Source organism: Stegastes partitus, unplaced genomic scaffold, assembly GCF_000690725.1.
Source record: "Stegastes partitus isolate 25-593 unplaced genomic scaffold, Stegastes_partitus-1.0.2 Scaffold97, whole genome shotgun sequence".
NCBI lineage: Eukaryota > Metazoa > Chordata > Actinopteri > Pomacentridae > Stegastes > Stegastes partitus.
This window is the reverse complement of record NW_007577828.1, coordinates 357,613-375,596: the sequence shown is the minus strand read 5'-3', so window position 1 is coordinate 375,596 and position 17,984 is coordinate 357,613. Positions and strand designations below refer to the sequence as shown.

General features: G+C 40.3%; 3 protein-coding genes across 3 annotated transcripts; 1 reads left to right on the top strand and 2 right to left on the bottom strand.

Annotated features, from left to right (window-relative positions):
* Nucleotides 1-428: 428 nt before the first annotated feature.
* ppp1r8b (protein phosphatase 1, regulatory subunit 8b) lies at nucleotides 429-7,091 on the bottom strand. The gene is made up of 7 exons (XM_008277392.1): nucleotides 7,012-7,091; nucleotides 6,404-6,464; nucleotides 5,950-6,103; nucleotides 5,216-5,433; nucleotides 3,865-4,009; nucleotides 3,171-3,235; nucleotides 429-2,507 (listed from the first exon to the last, which is right to left on the bottom strand). Exons 1-7 carry the CDS (start codon nucleotides 7,062-7,064, stop codon nucleotides 2,154-2,156), a joined length of 1,050 nt encoding a protein of 349 aa, XP_008275614.1. The 5' UTR covers nucleotides 7,065-7,091; the 3' UTR covers nucleotides 429-2,153.
* A 1,173-nt stretch (nucleotides 7,092-8,264) lies between these two features.
* On the top strand, nucleotides 8,265-12,620 carry themis2 (thymocyte selection associated family member 2). Its single transcript, XM_008277391.1, has 6 exons — nucleotides 8,265-8,395; nucleotides 8,744-8,884; nucleotides 8,970-9,395; nucleotides 9,870-11,098; nucleotides 11,330-11,447; nucleotides 11,898-12,620. The coding sequence occupies exons 1-6, from the start codon at nucleotides 8,293-8,295 to the stop codon at nucleotides 12,008-12,010; spliced, it is 2,130 nt and encodes a 709-aa protein (XP_008275613.1). The 5' UTR covers nucleotides 8,265-8,292; the 3' UTR covers nucleotides 12,011-12,620.
* A 1,062-nt stretch (nucleotides 12,621-13,682) lies between these two features.
* Nucleotides 13,683-17,967, bottom strand: rpa2 (replication protein A2). The gene is made up of 9 exons (XM_008277389.1): nucleotides 17,831-17,967; nucleotides 17,520-17,614; nucleotides 17,178-17,279; nucleotides 16,793-16,906; nucleotides 15,639-15,713; nucleotides 15,248-15,364; nucleotides 14,862-14,999; nucleotides 14,408-14,502; nucleotides 13,683-14,247 (listed from the first exon to the last, which is right to left on the bottom strand). Exons 1-9 carry the CDS (start codon nucleotides 17,841-17,843, stop codon nucleotides 14,160-14,162), a joined length of 837 nt encoding a protein of 278 aa, XP_008275611.1. The 5' UTR covers nucleotides 17,844-17,967; the 3' UTR covers nucleotides 13,683-14,159.
* Between the last annotated feature and the right edge of the window lie 17 nt (nucleotides 17,968-17,984).

Genomic DNA, 17,984 nt, shown 5'->3' with positions numbered 1-17,984 from the left:
CTCCCCTCATTCTTCTCCCCCCACTTTCCTGTCTCTCTCTCACTGCACTATCAATAAAGGCACAAAGGCCAAAAAAATTACTCTCCAGTTAACTGTTTTCAACTAGCCTGTATGCAGCAACAGTCTGGCATGATTGAAATCCTTTTTTTTGTTGCTGTTTGGCTGTTTATGGTTTTCATGTGCCACCACAAAGTTTTCAGTGGCTTCCTCTTCAAAATCCCACTTCCTGCCCCTGCAGCAGGAGAAGCAGGTGTGCCTGCAATTCACACAGAGCAGTTAAAGTCGATGCCCCAATGTAGAAGGAAAGTCAAATTTAACAATGATATGACATTCTAGATGTTACAGGCTGCAGCGAGTAGGTTTGTGCACAACCTGAATGACTCCACAAGTATCATGAAGGGCCCAAAAAACAAAAAAAAGCTCATGAATCAAAAGTAATTAATTTTTTATTTACAGTCATATCATTACAAAATCCACACGCCCACAAGGACAAAAAAGTCACCAGCACAGTTTGTAAAAATGAAATGGATCTTTCTTTCAATTCCAGATTTGCAACCTTTTAAAGATTCCATAAAATGGCCACGTGAACTTTGAAGAAAACTAAGGTGGTCTTTCTCCTAGTTCCACCAAAACAATATATAGTACCCATTAGTTTTCAGTCTTGACACCTTGTTGGTTCACACACACACTTCTTTGAAAAGAAAACAGAAGGAATTGTTGAGGTGGCCTTATGGTCAGGTTCCATTTCATGTAATGTGAGTAGAGATGTAATGTGAGTACAGCGTTGTAGGATCCATTCTCCCTCCATCTCTCTCTTTCTCTTTACTTTCTATCGTCTCTGTACTGTTTGAAAATCCCAAACATTATCGAATAAGTTTTATCGGAGCTTTAAACTTGTGGTAAACCTTTTTTTTTTAAAACCCTAACACAGCCAGCTGATTACATGTTGGACAGAGTGAACTATGCTATTTACTACTGAGTGCAAAGACGGTTCCTATGTCTCACCTTGGTTCAGGAAAACAAAAGTAATAACGGTATAATGTGAATGATATCAACATGCTATATAACCACTCAAACTGTCTAATTCTGATTGTTTTATTACTGACATTATTTGTTATTGTGCTGGAATCCATTCTGCTTTATTCTACTTCAGTCCAATTAAATGCCAAACATAAAACAAAAAAACTGTAAAATCCTTGTATTTACAGTAGATCTGTGCTGGGAAATTGGCAACAAACCACTTTCAACTCGATACCAGAAAAAGTCAAAAGGACAAGTACGATCAGTATACTGTTAGGACCAAATGGCTTTAACCTGCACAAGAATCCAAATGAATGACTCGAAAGCTTCTCATGGGATGCCACGTACAGATTTTGGTTAAGGCTAGTGCAACAGGCCGTAAACGAATGCTACCTTGCAAGCCTGCCGTCAAACCCCCAATGGAAAACTCTTTGACCTTTGTGCACAAGTCACCATCTAGTGGCTCGTAATAAAACTGCAAGACACTTCAGTTGATTTGATACTGGTCTAACACATGGAATGGAAACCTTGAGTGAGTAAAATATGGGATCACATTAATATCAATAAAGTTTTTTCAAAATAAAAAGCAGCCCTGTTTTCGACAGAAATTCTTCACATGTGGAGTTTCTGACTTTTCTGACTTCTCACAGTAAAATATCTCATATAAAAGTAGTTTTTTCTTCTTTTTTTTTTTTGCCGTTTCTTTAAAAGCACTGTCAACATTCTGAAGGAGTGAAAAATTATTGAAACGTGTAGAAAAAAAAAAAAATACAGCTGTACATCCATCAAATCAAATCCATCCAAAACACAACTAAATGACCCATTATATCCGCGTGGTCTGTCACTCAAACAAAAATGTGAGCGCCACTCTGAGGCTCGCTGTCAAATCTTGTAAGTTTAGGTTAATTCTGTTTAACGATATTCTGCTGACTTAGTGATGATATCTTGTGACAGGGAAATTGTGTGACGTCTTTTTTTTTTTTTTTTTAACCTTATGACAATGAGTAACGCAACAACAACAAAACAAAAAAAAACAACAAAAAATAATAATAGTGAACGGCTCTAGCTCTGCCAGGTCACAGTCCCTGATGTATCTGCTGGTAACCTGAGAGTCAGCAGCTTTAACAAACTGGTTAGATGAGTAATGACGGAGTGGGTTTCTTGCCCGGCCAAGCTTCTTTGGCATACTTCTTTTTGCGTGGCTCGTTGTGGGTCTCTGGGAGGTAGGGGGCTGTTACAGGTGTAGGGTTGAGAGTGACAGGTGGCTGTGGAGCCTCGGGGGCGAGGTCTACTTCTGGTGCTGGATTAGGGAAGGGAAGAGGAAGCCCTCCCTGCATGGCAGCGCCTCCTGGAGCACCTGTTGGTTGGTTCTCATGACTGATGGGAGGCAAGTCCCCGTAAAGACCGCCGCCCAAGCTGTAGCCATGCATGCGTTTTGAAGTCAGGTCGTCAAGACCCAGAGTGTTTTGGCCCTCTGATCTCCGTTTCTACAGCAGGGATGGCAGGATATCAACGTCACAAATTACACATTTTGCCCCTGATGTTACATGTTTACTACCAGTCATACAGCTAGCCCTATTATTGTTTACATATACAGTCGTCCTCAAATGTATTCATGCCCTCCCATTAAAGAAGGAAAAAAATCACCTGTCACTGAAATAAGTTGAAACTGACAAAAGCAATAATAAATAAAAATTTAATGAAAATCATGACATTGCTTTTGAATTGTGGTTCAACAGAAATAATAAAAAACAAACAAAAAAAAAACAAGCAAACAAGCATGATGTGACCCGTAAACTAATATTTTGTTGAACAACTCTTTGAGCCAATCACTGCAATCAAGTGTTTTCTGTAACTCTCAGTCAGACTTCTGCACCTGTTGACAGGTGTTTGGATTTCACTGCTCATCAGTAAAGTGCTCTAATTTGTATGTGGTTTTTAAAAAAAATTCTTTTAAACCACAATTCTAAAGCAATGTCTTATTTCACTAAATTATAATTTAGCAAATTTGTATTTATTTTTACTTTTTTCAGTTTCTAGTTATTTTAGTGACTATTGTGCATTTTGCCTTTTCTTTAATGGAAGGGTATGAATACATTTGAGGACGACTGTAGCTTAGCCTGTCAACTGAGTCATACATCAGAACTTACCTTGATGGGGATGACAGCAGTCTGAACCATATTCCTAAAGCGTCCAACCGACGGGTCTATGTCCTCTGTAAGTAAATAAAAGGCCACAGTTACAATATGCTGCTGACTAGGGATGGGTAGCATTAAGATTTTAACGGTACTAGCACTTTTACTGATACTGCTTCTCGGTCCGGTACTTTAACGGTATTCTTATCAGCATTTTTTGATTGTATTTGTTTGTTTTTTAAAGAGAAAAAATTAACTAAGAACAAAATAAAGATTGTTTAATTTTCTCATACGTACGGTGTTTGAATTGAAATGTATATAGACACTAATGTCATGTTGATGGGATGATCAGAGCCCTGTGGACAGCATCACAGGTTTAACTCACAAAATAATTTTGCATAACTATATGATTTGCATTTTGCAATGCCTTTCATTAAACTGTCCATTATATCTGAATTAAAAGCTCCACTTTGAACAGATATTAGGTAAGTGTCTGTACCTTGTGCTGATAAAACCTCTGTCACTCATCACTTTTAAGTATAAATGAATGCATGACTTCAACACTATTTTTAGTTTAGACAAGACTACATACAATGATACTGTACTGTAATAAATGTTTCAGGTTAGCGTTATCAGTAAAATCAATGGTTTAACCACAGTTGTTTCATTGCAAGTTTAGATTTTGTGTTACTTCACTTCTGATCTGTACCTGGGTTAATGATGGAGTCCTCTTCACTGAAGGTGACTCTGGAGTTCCTTCGTTTCCTCTTAGGCCTCTGGATTTCCAGGTTGCCTTCTTCAATGGTCAGCAGGGAAATGCGCTTGTTGTGAGCTGTGTTGAACTCCGTCAGGTTCTGGCAGGATACAAGCATCACAAGAAAAAACATGTGTAAGGTGGCTGCACTATAACAGGGGTATCAAAACTTTAGAAAGCAAAACACCAGACTGATCTGGACGGTAACAAGTACAGTCATGACTCGATAATCCAACACTAAATGTAAAACCTTCTTTTATGTCGGATAGCAAGGCTGTCGGATTGTCAAGACGGAGGTCGAGATACAAGGAGGGCTTGATGCTTGAAGGGTCATTTGCTGTTAATGTTTATTGTTCATAGTTGTTATAACAGCTTGTACTGACACAGAGCTTTTTTAACCGCTACGGTTATTTCTGTCCGTTGTCGCTTGGTCAGTCGCTCCATGACAGAGCACGATGTGGTCTGTGACTTTTTGAACGCTGGTGAGAACTTGGTCAATGCTATTTTACGTATGCTGTCTGGTGTGTAACAGAATGGAAGCAATTTGTTTCTATGACTGATAAGCCTGATACACCTGCAGTATATACAGGTTCATAGAATTGTTCTGATGCAAACCAACTTCATAAGTTGGCAAACTCACTCAATGAGTGGCACTAGTGTGTTGTTAGAACACTACGCATCGCTGGATTTCACGTCTAATTGACCGGTGCGCTTGTGCACGGGCCCGTCGGTTGCCATCAAAGGGAAGTAAACCTGTCGGATTGTTCAGTCAGATAATACGCCGTTATCCTTATTTGTGATATAAAATGTCATGTCGGAGTCGGAATCCAAGGCTGTCGGTATGTTAAGGCTGTTTCTTTATGGTTTCTGTTCATTTTTCCTAAAAACCTGTCAGATAGCAACGTTTCCGGATTGTTAAGGCTCGGAATGTCAAGTCAGGACTGTAATATCATAACCCCATGAGAAAAGTAAGCATGTATTTTTGTTGATAAATATGCAAATGGCACAAACAGATAAATAAATCATAATGAGATCATGTGGTAATATTATGATGTTATAATTTTGACTGGTGATTTTATACCTGTGCAAGCTATGGTTTGAGTTGAGTTTAAAAAAAAAAAAAAAACAACACATTGACTGTCCACATGCTGTTGGCTAGATAGAGCCTGGACCTGAACCAAACAGCTGCTGAGGAATGTGAAGGGAGTTGCTCACATCAGTCACAAGAGCCAGCCATTTATTTTTCACTATTTTTATGCAGTTAATGTTTGACAACATGAGAATATTATCAGGAGACTTAACGTACCTCGAGCTCCGTCTCTTCCTCTGGAAGCCCGAGCAGTCCCTTCAGTTCCTCATCGTCGCCTGTCTTACTGTCTCCTGTGCCAGCGCTGCCTTGGGTTTGGGGTTTCTCTCTGATCGTGTAGGTCCGTGTTGAGGCCCCAAAAGATATTGTAGAGTCTATGGGAACCTGCTGAGGCTTGTGTGCCTCTAGGCGGATGTGTCCGAGGAAAGTACCGTGCGCTAAATTGGCGACAATCAGATAAGGTTTGCATGTTAGAACAGAAACAACACTTAAAGATGGTCCTGTGACGAATGAAAGCATAAATTAAGATTGTGTATTAAACAAAAATAACTACAAGTCGTCAATACGATTATTCTCCATTATTACTGTAAATTTAATTCATTATTAGGCAATCATGTATTAATATATATCTACAGCTTCCTGCAGGACTGATGTGTTGTGTGTAACATGAGAACCTTCTTCCCAGAACTCAGTTACCGTCTGGTATATCCTCTCAATGTGCATTTTCTGGAGCTTGTTATTAAAACGTTGGCAGTGACAAACTTCATATCATTCAATTTTTGCCAGAATAAATGGCTGGTTGGACATAAAGTGCCTCATTCATACCACATTATCTGAGGTTAGTTTCTTTACAGGTCAGCTCTATTCATTTCTAGCCTTTAGCAGAACATACGTCAAAGTTTTGCAGACAAACGACAGTGAGTATACAGATGTGATTGTGGTTGATGTCTTACTGCTGTTGAGGTCTATAAGGAAGACTCTTTTCAGGTGTTTGTGGTAAACTAGGGCTGCGTGAACACGCGAACACGACTGATGGTCGATGGTGAAGTCGCACCAGTCCGGGTTCCTCCCAAACAGGTAGTACTTCTTTTCATCTATGATAAGTTTCTACAAGGAGACACAAATTCCGATAATTAGCATTTACACAAATGATAAAAGGGCATGAATAAAACCTCTGTGCCTCTGAGCCATAACTCAACAGTGTTGCTTTCCACTGAAAAGCTTAAATCTCAGGGCAGATGCTGCTCTTGCACCGTTTGAAGCCATGCAGCCATAGAAAGTCCCAGCGTGAACCACATCTGGGACAAAGCAGACTGTCAGGCTCGTATCTGGTGCTTACTAGACCCATGGTATCAGCCATTACAAGATAACTGTATCCTAAGGTAGCATTTCCAAGCTTCCAGTTACCTCTATCAGTTTGTCTCCTTTCATCACGTCCAGATGGAGCCCCGGGGGCGGTTTGCCTGCCCTGAAAACACACAGTTGGTGATCGTTTTAAACATTTAAACAACAGTTTACATGGCAGGCATGCATGCAAGCAGATCATTACTGTAGAAAGATGGAAATCCTAGGTTTGTTTTTCTTGTCATACTTGAAGATTTAGAAATAAAAGCGAGCACTTCGACCTCTGCATGAAAACGTTTATGGCAGTCGCCATCTCTTGCAAGAGTAAAACCTTCACGGATAAAAAGACAAATATTGATTTCATACTAATAATACTCACAGGAATCATCCTGCTCGTATGACTGAAATTCTGCTGTTCATAACTATGATTCCTAAGTTGAAGATATAGCAATAAAAAAAAAAAACACACCCCACGCCATTTCTAAATGAATGCCAACGTTAACGGGTTAGCCTGTTAGCTCGCATCGATGCTAATGTTAGCTACAGTAATTCTGAGCTTTTCTCTGGTATAAAATTGGGATATCCGGATGAGTTAACGCTGCTTTGCTCATTTGCACCTGATACTGCATCACAAGCAAACTGTTACAACTTTAGCGTGTGCATTTTCTCACCATGATGGACAATCAAAAGGAGGGGGACTCTCTTTGCTTATTTTAGTCGCCATCTTGCTTCAGCCTCTCAAACCCGAAGTGCATGTTGGGTAAACGTCACTTCGGATTATTGGGAGTTGTAGTCTGGAAACCGAAACAATATACATCCAGAAAATATACAATATTAGACCATATTAAGCGATGTGTACTATTGTTATTATTTTTATTACTACAATTCTTTAAGTGCTAAAATGAATCAGGGGAGAAAAAAAGTTAATAAAGGCAAATTTGAGTTCCCTTAAGAACTCCTAGGGGGTCTTCAGACCCTAATTTTCTGACTCAAAATGGAAAAGGTTAAAATAAGAAGGTTGTGAAATGTATTTGATCTGAACTTCTGTGAAGAGGTGGCGGCTTGAGAAGGTTTCTGGTGTATAGTCGTTGCAAGGCCTTCGCACATTATATTAGGGGGGCTCCAGATGATCCTCGTGGCCATTTAAGGTTAATTTAGAAAGTGTGGTTTTTGTCAGATGCTGCATTGCCACGGAGAGGTGGGAGGATGCTCAGCTTTGTCTCTCCTTGCAGAAGAAGGAAGCGAGGGTGCTGTCTTTTCCTACCGTGAGCATGAGGTTAGTTTAAGTACACAGAGTTTCCTGTGTGAAGGATGTGTCAGAGACGTAGAACTTCACTAGGAGTAGAATATATTGAGAGAATAATAAGAAGCAGACATTGTTAGTGTGGTTTGGTATTACTGCTTTGACACAAACCAGTACTCTGACACTTTTGATAGATATAATACCAAAACTGAAAGCTTGGGAACATTATATGTCAAGTAGATCTACCTGACAGTTTGTTTCCAAGCAGCAGATCTACTTGTCAAGTGACATATAGGAACACAAGTTGATTTTGTCCTTTTGATAGAAGGGGAGAACTTAAGAGTGTTACTTGTTCACACAGAAATATTTAAAGCTCCCACTCTCTCTGTCTCTCACACACAGAATGTACACACATTTCCTTGAAAAAAAAAAAAAAAAAAAAAAGGTGTAAAGCTCAACTTAGAGTGTCTTGGTCTGTTTTATTTTGGTGAAAACTTACGTGACAAAACATGCTTTCTTTTTGCACCTTCTCAGTAAAATGCTGTATCACTTGGCCATTGTCGATGAATGCAAAAGTTCTGCAAATGGCTCCTGTAACTTCCTCATTCACGTTTGTGGTTTTGAGCTGAGAAAACATACCCTTTTTGTGCAGCGCTTGTCATTTGCTGCCTGCCTTCATGTTTGATTGCAGCACGCCGAGACATCAGTGATGGCAGGCACAACTGCTTTGCCACTTCAAGAATTTATCGCATCATTGGACAATACCTGTCTGCCCAAAATTCTACAAGTTTGCTCGGGTGTATATTTCCAAGGTAGGACTTTTTTACTGTTTTATTTGCTGAGAAATCAAAGTGTGACGTGACTGAGTGTGAATGTATAGATGAGGACAAAGCTGAAGAAATTATAGATCTGAATACATTTGATGGCTGTGATTATAATGTCTGGATTTCAATGTCTCTTTATTTTTTGCCAACATTAAAACTTATATAGCGACAACTTCCTTCCTTTCTGAAAGCTAAATCCCACATTGTTATAGTTTTAAAGTCTGTACTGTTCACAGTTCCTAAAAATCATATTAAAGTATGTTAGATTATGCCTCGGTTAAGAAAACATTGTTTATCTTTTTTGTTCCTTTCTGGGTCCGTTTCTCACTTTGACAGGTTCTATATATGAAATTTCTGGGAGCGAAGTCTGCTTTTCTACTGGGGACCTGATAAAGGTCATCAACATTGAGCTCGTGTCAGTTTGCTGCGAAGACATCAGCAAACATGAGAAATTTGAGCTGCCTCTCAGCCACACAGGTTGGTCAGAGCTATTTACAGCATTCTCATGAGAACGGCTAAATTTGTTGTGCGGTTGTTCGCTAAAACCTGCATGTTTCTCAAGGCTTGTTCAAGGTTGTTCCAGAAGAGATGCCGTACAGCACAATAGAGGAGATGGTGAGGCTGAGGCCCGTTGAGCTAGAATCCTGCCTTCCCTTCACTTTCACCAGCCGCTCCAAAATGACCTTTGGCAACTTTACATTGGGGGCTGGGAGGGCTTTGACTGTGATCTGCATCGAGAGGCGTGAGGGCGAAGAGGACCGTGCGCGCTGCCACGTTCAAGGACAACAAGAAGCCTCTGCTGAAGTGTGCATCCCTCTTTCTTCCCGGGGGGAGTTTTACGAGTGTGAGAGCGAGGAGTGTTTCACTCTGGTGGAGATCATGTCCTCTCCCTGTCTGCGTAGTCGAAGGTTTCGCTTCATCAACACCACCAAGTGTGAGCGACGACTGGTCCTCAGTCCGGTGTACCAAGTCCATGCCATCATGAACTGTGAGAGCAACTTTTTAAAAAAATATTATTTAACTATTTACACATTGTTTTCTGTTTTATCAGAATTAATTTATGTATTCATTTGAATAACTTACTGTCTGATTTATAGGTAAATAATAGTGGATAGTCCCTTTTAAATCTGCATATTCATATTATCATGAGGAACTCGCACTTGTGTGTTTCCGTTTCCTAAATTTATATATAGAACCAATGATGATATAAAATAAAAATGAGCGCCACCTCAAACAACATCAGCGCATCAGTGAAAATAATTCACTCATATGATGTGTTATAACTGAACATCACAGAGAGAATATTTACATATATTTTGCTGGTTCTATTTTAGAAATGTGAATGCAAACTAGAGTGTGTATTTATGCCGTTCTAGGTTCTAGACATGCTTGATGAAACATAGCATCACTTCAGTCAGCACCTCCACTCAGTTTTCTAACCATTTCTTTCATTTTCTCACAGTGAGGAAGAACGTGTTGAAGTTCCCGTCCAGCTTGGAGGTGGATGTGGTTGATGTCACTGAGATGTGTCAAGATGTAAATTTCGTGACCCCGATTAGCCTGACAGAGGTCCTTTCTCAGCCAGACGAATCATTTCCTGTCGTGGCAGAGGTGCTAGAAGGCCCAGACACTCGTAATCTGTTCAAGTGCAGCTGGCTGCCGGAAATTATCAAGAACCAGCGTCTGGTTTTGCACAAAAAAGGAACTTCCGCCATGATTCTGCTGTCCAGTTTGAAGAGCCGGAAAGTGCAGCAGTACTTCCTGGTGTCTCAGCAATATGGTGGGAGGTTTCGGAGACGGCCGAGAGAGTTCAATTCGGTGTATGAGCTGTATGCTGCTTCGATCCAGGCGCCAGGTCTGAAGGTCAGCGTGACAAGGAACTGTGAGGATGTCGAGGAGGAGGGCCTGCCTGCCCTCAGTGTGGGGGACCAGCTGGAGATTGTGCGATGCGACAGACTGGAGCTGCCTTGCGGAAGCACGGGGGGACCAAAGCAGTCGGTCGAGGCTCTCATGTGTCACCGTCTTCAAGAGCCTGATGATGAGGACGATGATGACGACGATGAAGATGACGAAGAGGAGGTCAAACGGGAAGATGTCAAAGAAGAGATTTTTCTGCCTCTCTACATGCAGGGTCACTTTGTGGAAGTACTTAGCGATAACAAGAAGTACAGACTCAGGGACTTGGGTAAGGAGTTTACTTTGCCACTGGATGTTAAAGTGGTGAGCCGTGACACAGAACTGGAGACTGATCCGCTAGTAGGCTTTGCATGTCTCAGAATCGAAGGGGCTATGTTGGAGCCCACCATCCAGGCGAGCTTTACACACAAGCCGGACTGCTGTTTCGAGATCCCAACCAAGTGGGTCTCTATGTCCGTCTCGTTCACCGAGGAGTCCCCGCCGTGGCCCGAGGGTGAATCCCCCAAGTGCCACGTGGAGAGGGTTACTGAGGTGACAGACACGTTCTTTTATGAGTTTTGCAAACAGGATAACTTGCATGTGGCTCCTCCGCCTCGACCACCGAAGCGAAATATGTCAATTTCAAAACCGTCCAAAAAGGCGCAATCGAAATCCTCAAAGAAATCAGAAAAGGCAGAAAAGTCCAAACACCAACCAGGGAAAAGCGTGCCAACCAAACAATTCAGTGATTTGACTTTGAATAGCAAAAGACGGCCCCCAGCTCCACCGCCTCCAGTAAGTGTACCTCCTTATTGCTTGAATTACACTCTCAAGAGTCAGTTCAAATGTGTGAGCTGTTCCACATTTTCATGATTCTCTGTAAACTCCACCAAAGCGTGACTGCAGCCCTTTTCTAGCAATGTGATTTTCAGGAAATCTTAAAAGGACCTCAAGTTTTCTTTTCTTTTAAATGAAGTCATGCTTGTATTAAAACCAAGTATTTCTCACTTCCTTGTTTTTATGCAGGATTGCTCAGATGACAAACCTCCACCCATCGCACCCCGAAAGCACTCAGGGACTGAAACGCCACAGTGCAAGGCTCTGCCCAACACTTACGTAAAAATCGAGGAGTCCAAGATAAACGGTAATTTTTTTTTGCAGACTGTATCACAAATAATGGATTCTGATGTTATTCTCCTGCATGTTCTCTTCTAAGACCAGAATCACTAATAGTTCCTTGTCCAGACTGTGGAAAAGGTGAAATAATGCTAACAAAAGGCCAATCCTGCTTCTTTTGGGGACTAAATCCAGCCACATTTTCTGCAGCTACGGAACAAGGACTGTGTATGTGGGATTAATTCAAAATCAAGAAACATATCACAGACTTATTCAAGTGTTTTTAATATTTTTGAGCTAACACTCAAAGGTGGAAGTAAAATGTGAGGCTGGTGAGACATTATTGTTTATTTCCAAACAGTTCTCTCCAAGGAAGACATTAATGGCAATGCAGTAACAGAAGAACTAGAAAGAACAAAGGAATTATTTTTAAAAAATACTGCCGATATAAAACATTACTTATCCTTCTTTCCCCTAGTGGCCCTGAGCAGCGACCTGACAGATGAGGACAGCGACCATGACTATGAAACTGTGGACGACACTTTGGCAGTCATGGTGAAGAAAGCACAAGAGGATGTCATGTTCTACTAAAAAAAAATATCATCTTCTTCTGCAATCGTGAGGTCAGAAATGAATCAAAGTGCGGTGCCTGGTGATGAAATTTCAAATGCTGTGTTGAAACTCATATGATGTCATGCTCACTATAGATGTATTCACCCCTTTAGGTGAATATTAAATTATCCAGCTGCCTATTCCTTATGGTATACTCGCACATTGGCGTGCCATTATTTTGTTCCGTAATAGGACATGTCTGGCCCGCAGATATCTGATGATTAGACAGTATTTTTAATTCTCCTTTTTTTTGTCATGTCGTCAGCAAAATTTCTTCCTGCTCATCATTTCTTTCTTCCACCCAAGATGCTTTACCTTTTTTTAAGGTTCTCAGTGGCTGCATCTACCCATATTCTACCACACACAAACTCTGACAGAACGAATACTACCTTTTTAACTCTTAACTAGCCATTTGGTAATTTGCCAGCAGTGATTGTAGTTTTTCCTTCATATTTATATTGTGCAATACTGTGCTGTGAATTACTATATATGAAGAGCTAATTTGAAAAAACAGGTAACTCCATTTTTGTAGATTTTCAGAAAACTTTTGTTGTTGTTAGGTTATGTCAATCAAACTGAAGTTGAGTGGATTTAACTCAGTAGAAATTATGACAAAAATAGAGATAGCTTAAGTTTGATTGATGTTGTTTCAGGTAGATGATGGAAAAGTGGCTGTTCTGAGTTGTCTGTTTTTGCAAATGAACTATAATCAACAGTCTGCAGTCTTAAGGATGAAGTTGAATCAATAACTTCTTGTATCAAAAATACTCATCAGCTTCACATAGCAATGGGTTACATGTTATTGCATTCATATTTAACGTCTGTGTCAAACTCGCATTGTATATATGCAAACTCTAACCAGAAAGGGCTCCGTCTAGTCCTCAACAGAAGGCGACAGTCCAAACCACAAAAGAGTTTCTCTGCAGCTTTAGTAGCAGAAACTCTTCCTCCAACCACATCAAACTAATCACCAGCGAGTACAAAAGGTTGCTATAGTGTGAATTTTTTTTTTCTTTTTAAAAAAAAAATTCAGCTGAAAAACTTAATGGTGAACTATAAAATGACAGTTTCTCTGCAGCTTCAGTAGCAGAAACTCTTCCTCCAACCACATCAAACTAATCACCAGTAAGAACTTAATGGTGTGCTGTGAAATGACAACAAAGGGCTAATGGTTGTTTAGCATCACCAGTGTTTTGAAAGTTGAAACTATTTTCTGTTCATGTGGAGATTAATATGTTACTCTTGTGCAAAATATATATCTGTCATCATAAAATGGGACATCTAAATGCACCCAGACCTGTTGGGTTTATTCAAACTTTGTCTTTTTTTTTTTAACAGTGTGCACCTTTAAGAACTCATAGATGTTTAAGTGTATGTTAATGTGCAGCATGACCAGCGTGTGAAGCCGCCAGATGCAAAAATTCACTTTGTGATGTGAAAGGTTACGCTAAGCTAAAGGTGTAAATACAGATGTAACTTTTAACTATTTCTGTATTTAAATCTGAATAAATTTGCAAAGATGACTGTAATTGTGTGCAATATGATGTGAAAAAGTACCTTGTCTTCCATTTTTCATGAAACAAGCTGTGGGAAAGTGAAAGGGCTTTTATCACTTCTAATCCTGCTGAACAAAACATATTCAAATACAGTGTTCTTTCTTTTAAAGATTTTTTTTATTATTATTAGATAAACAAAAGCTCCAGAGACAGGACAACCTGCATTTTGTACAATCTTTTGAAATTTGTAAGTTACATACACAAAAATAAACTGAGTACTTATGTTCCCAAATTCTTGAAATTACAAAATGCTTTACAGGGCAGAGGCGTACACACCGACATGTAGTAATAAATGCCACCAACGGCTTCTTCGGCAACACTTGTGTGACTTTGCAAAACAGCAAAAGCAACCTCAGGAATGCAGGATGTGCACACTAAAGGTCTCACAAAACCCAAAACCAACGGTTAACATCAGCCACAGTATCTTAACAGACAGGGACGCGCATGATCTCACTCAGTTCTAAAGAGGTCAGAGGTGCTGTTGCTTTGTTGATAGCTTTGAGTTGGGAAAAACTAATGACTTTTGTGTGGATGAATTCAAATAAGTGACGCCACAAGTGCTAAGAAAATGTCTAGTCATCATTGTCTGTTGATTTGTAGTGGTCTTCGTCGATGGTGGAAAAGATGTGGCCTTCATTGCTGAGGAATTCCACTGCTTGCCTGTTAGAGCACAAAAAGAAACAGAAACACTACTTTGTCAGTACAGTATGTAAAAGAAATGATATATATTTAAAACACGACAATATAGTGACTAACTTTACTGCCCTAGTTCACTACAATTCCACAAGTCATTCAAAACTTAGAGCAGCATTTCCCTTACTTGATGACAGCCAGACTTATGCCGTTGAGCCTCTGTTTTATGTCCTGAATGCTGATGCCCTGCGCGTCGGGGCAGCCTCGAATCAAACGCAGCACCTAATGAGATAAAACAGACACATCACATATCCACAAAGTGTCCAACTGCGAAAAGAAGAAGCATGACATCTTAGCTACTTCTCTTTGTGAAACCATCACTTGCTTTTCTAAGTCATTAATGCAAATGGGTTTTACAGGAAGTGGCGGACAGTAAATAAATAGTAAAAGAACTTAACACCATGAAGAAAACTTTCATTGTGACAAATCACTGATAATTTTTAATTTATGTGTGATTAGCAAACAGCTTCCTTTAGTCGCGGCTGTGGACGATGGCTCTTCACAGATCACTGACATTTGAATTTTGAGGATTTTTTTATTTTTTATTTTTGGATTGTCTGCTTTCTCACTCATTCACTAACCTGATTCTGATTTGGGTTTAACCCGTTGTTAGCCATGTCGTTACCACCTGCATAGCCCCCTCCCATGCCGCCCTGGCCTCCCATGGCTGGCCGTGACATGGGCACGATGCTGCTGCTCATTCCTCCACCAGCTCCTGGCTGAAAGAGAAAGAAAAAGTACATTTTGTTGACAAATTGTCTTTGCATCATCATACAGGACATCCTCAAACATACATTCTTAGAAATCTGATAACAGCAGAACTGACTACATGGTGGGAAAACGGCTCAATAAATGTAAATTACTTGACGTCTGAAAGTAACCATAGCAACTGACCCCAACTTCCTCATTCTCAAATTTTTCAAACCAACTGTAAAGGCTGCTGGTGTGTGTGTTGAAGGTTTCTTACCATGGTCTGAGGTTTACCGAGCACCATGTGTGCTTGGACAACCTCCAGCATATGCGAGGTGATCTCATTCATGTCCTCAAGTGGCCTGACACTGAATGCCACAACGGATCTGTGGTTCTGAGACAAAAACACAAACACACACACCTTCAGACTCTGTGCACGTTGCAGAGGACCTACAGGGAATGAGCAGCTCTGGGAAACATCTACACACATCCTTCTCAAGGTAAAATACACGTGTTTCAGGAAACAAAACAAAAAACGTGTCGGTCAGTATCCCACAACCTTATAGACACATAGTACAGCAGAATGTTAAAAATGTGAACAACGCTTTCTTTCATAAAAACAAGGGATCCACTGTGTTTCTGGGTATTGTTAAAAGGGGTAAACTCACCTGAAAGGAGCGTAGATTGCCGGAGACTTTGACGTATGTTCCTGGGGGCAGGACGCTACTGTCCACACCGGGGTCCTATACAAATAAAAATCATATCATTGCTAGGGTGCTTGAGTCCTGTGATATCTCATACCAAAACCTGATCATCTCTAAACAAGGAATCATTGAGCAGTTTTCAAGTTTTTTATGGGCACAAGTGGAATTAGATATTAAATATAACAAAAAATGAGATTTTTGCTCAACACTTTGAACAGCACCTTACTTCAATCTAGATCCTTTAATTCTAATTCATGCAGGTAACAGTGTTGGTATAAGTATTTACTCTGATAATTTGTTTGTAAATATAAATATACCTGACTACATGTGAACTAAAACTGTTAAGGATAACAATAAAATAGAATTTCAGAAGTGGCATTTGTTGTTGACCAAATATGATGTTTATTAGTGATCGTTTTGTCAGGATCATATATTTTTTGATTCATGTTTTGATAATCTCGTATTATTCTCTTAACCTCTAATTATTATCTTAAGGCATAATCAACATAACTTGTAAACAATTGCAGCATTAGAAAACATATGTGGAAACAGGATTTGGTGGTTTGTGTGTATCTTTCCCTGTCACAAGCAGGTATCTGCAGGAGGGAGGAACTGAAGGTGCTGAACAATCGGGTGCTGAGTGGTAAGTTTTTGCCCCCATGAGATGGTGGAAGAAGACTCAAGGACACGGAGGGGCCAATCGGCGAGCTGCAACACATTGTGTGCACATCCTCATGTAATAGTATAAGTAATCTGGATCGAGGAGAGGCAGTCAGTCAGACTTCATGCCCCGACATTAACTTTGTTGGTGATAGGGTGAGAAGTTTGATCCAGAGCTCTGTGTGCTTATTCAGCTATCTGCTAAACACTTTGAGTGAGACCTAAATATCTTCTCCTATTGCTTCATTAAACAAATACGCTAACTATCTCATACATAGTTTAATTTCTGGTAGATTGAGATCCAGCTCCGACAGTTTCACCGACAGAATTACGACAACATCGCAGGCCTCCCTGTGAGCAGTTTTGTTTATTGCATATTTATACTTCACTAAAAAATGGCTTGTGGCTAATCTATCACAGCAATAATCGTGAAAATGGTGTAAATGAGCCCCACTTGCCTCTGTGTCTACCCACTGCTTCACATCCATGGGAGCGCCCGTCATGTCATCAACCTTGTACTGGATGTTGGTCATGGATTTGTCTGTGCTCCTTATGATACCCACAATAGTGACCTACAACACAAACCATGAACTGTTGTTACACAATACAATTACAAAAGATTAATGACTACATACTAATTCAAGAATGCAACAAAATGCATCACTGTGTTATCATTTGATATCATTTATTCATTTAAAAAATAACAATAATAATAGGATTTTAGACTGTTAATCGGACCAATTTAAAGACATCAGCTACTGTGACTTTTCTTGTCAGGCCCACTTTAGAAAACAAATCAAAAAAGCTGCGTTCTATGCCATCGAGCACTTTGATTCAGCTTACCTGGGTAACTTCCACATCTCCTACCCTGAAGGCCTCATCAGCCTGGGATGCAGACATCAGCTGGGACACTGTGCAGGGGACTATTTGTGTGGCACGGGTTCTCTGCAAAAACACACCAGCACACACACACAATGGTTGGCTGCTGTGTGCCAACATCCACTTGCTACACATAACATTTGCACAAATTATGGGATAGGGTTATGATAGATTAAACACTCAGAGACAAAGCTGCTATTGTGAGGTTTGTCATAGTTTTGACTGATTTTCAGCACAGTTGTGTTACTTCTGTTTCAAGCTGTCAGTGTGCTATAAAGGCGTTGCGGTGCATGCTGCAGTACAGACCCCTTTCTTCTCTCCTCCTTGGGATAATGAAGGCGATGCAAAGCCTCCTGGAGACTGAGTGTAACCCCCGGCCATACCAGACTCACTGTACCCTCCTGAAAGAGCAAAACGGCAGAAATAGCAGACATAAGCAAACTTTTACTGCTTCCCAATTAAATCACACACGACTTTGCTTATTTGCATTAACATCCAACCAACAACAACAACAAAGAGGCAGTTCGGTAGTCAAGCTAACGTTAGCAGCGAGCAGACAACGTCAACAAACAAACCTGACAGCCTCATAAACACACCGGTGTGGACATTAAACTCACCCTGATTCCACATGTTGGCTCCTTAGATGTAAATTCAATTAAACTCTATTGTGAAACTTGACAGACACTGTGAAGCTGGGTCTGCAGGTGCGCACACGTCTGCTGTATTCTTCCTAGTATTGTCCCGCGCGCCAGAGTTAATGTACGGCGCATG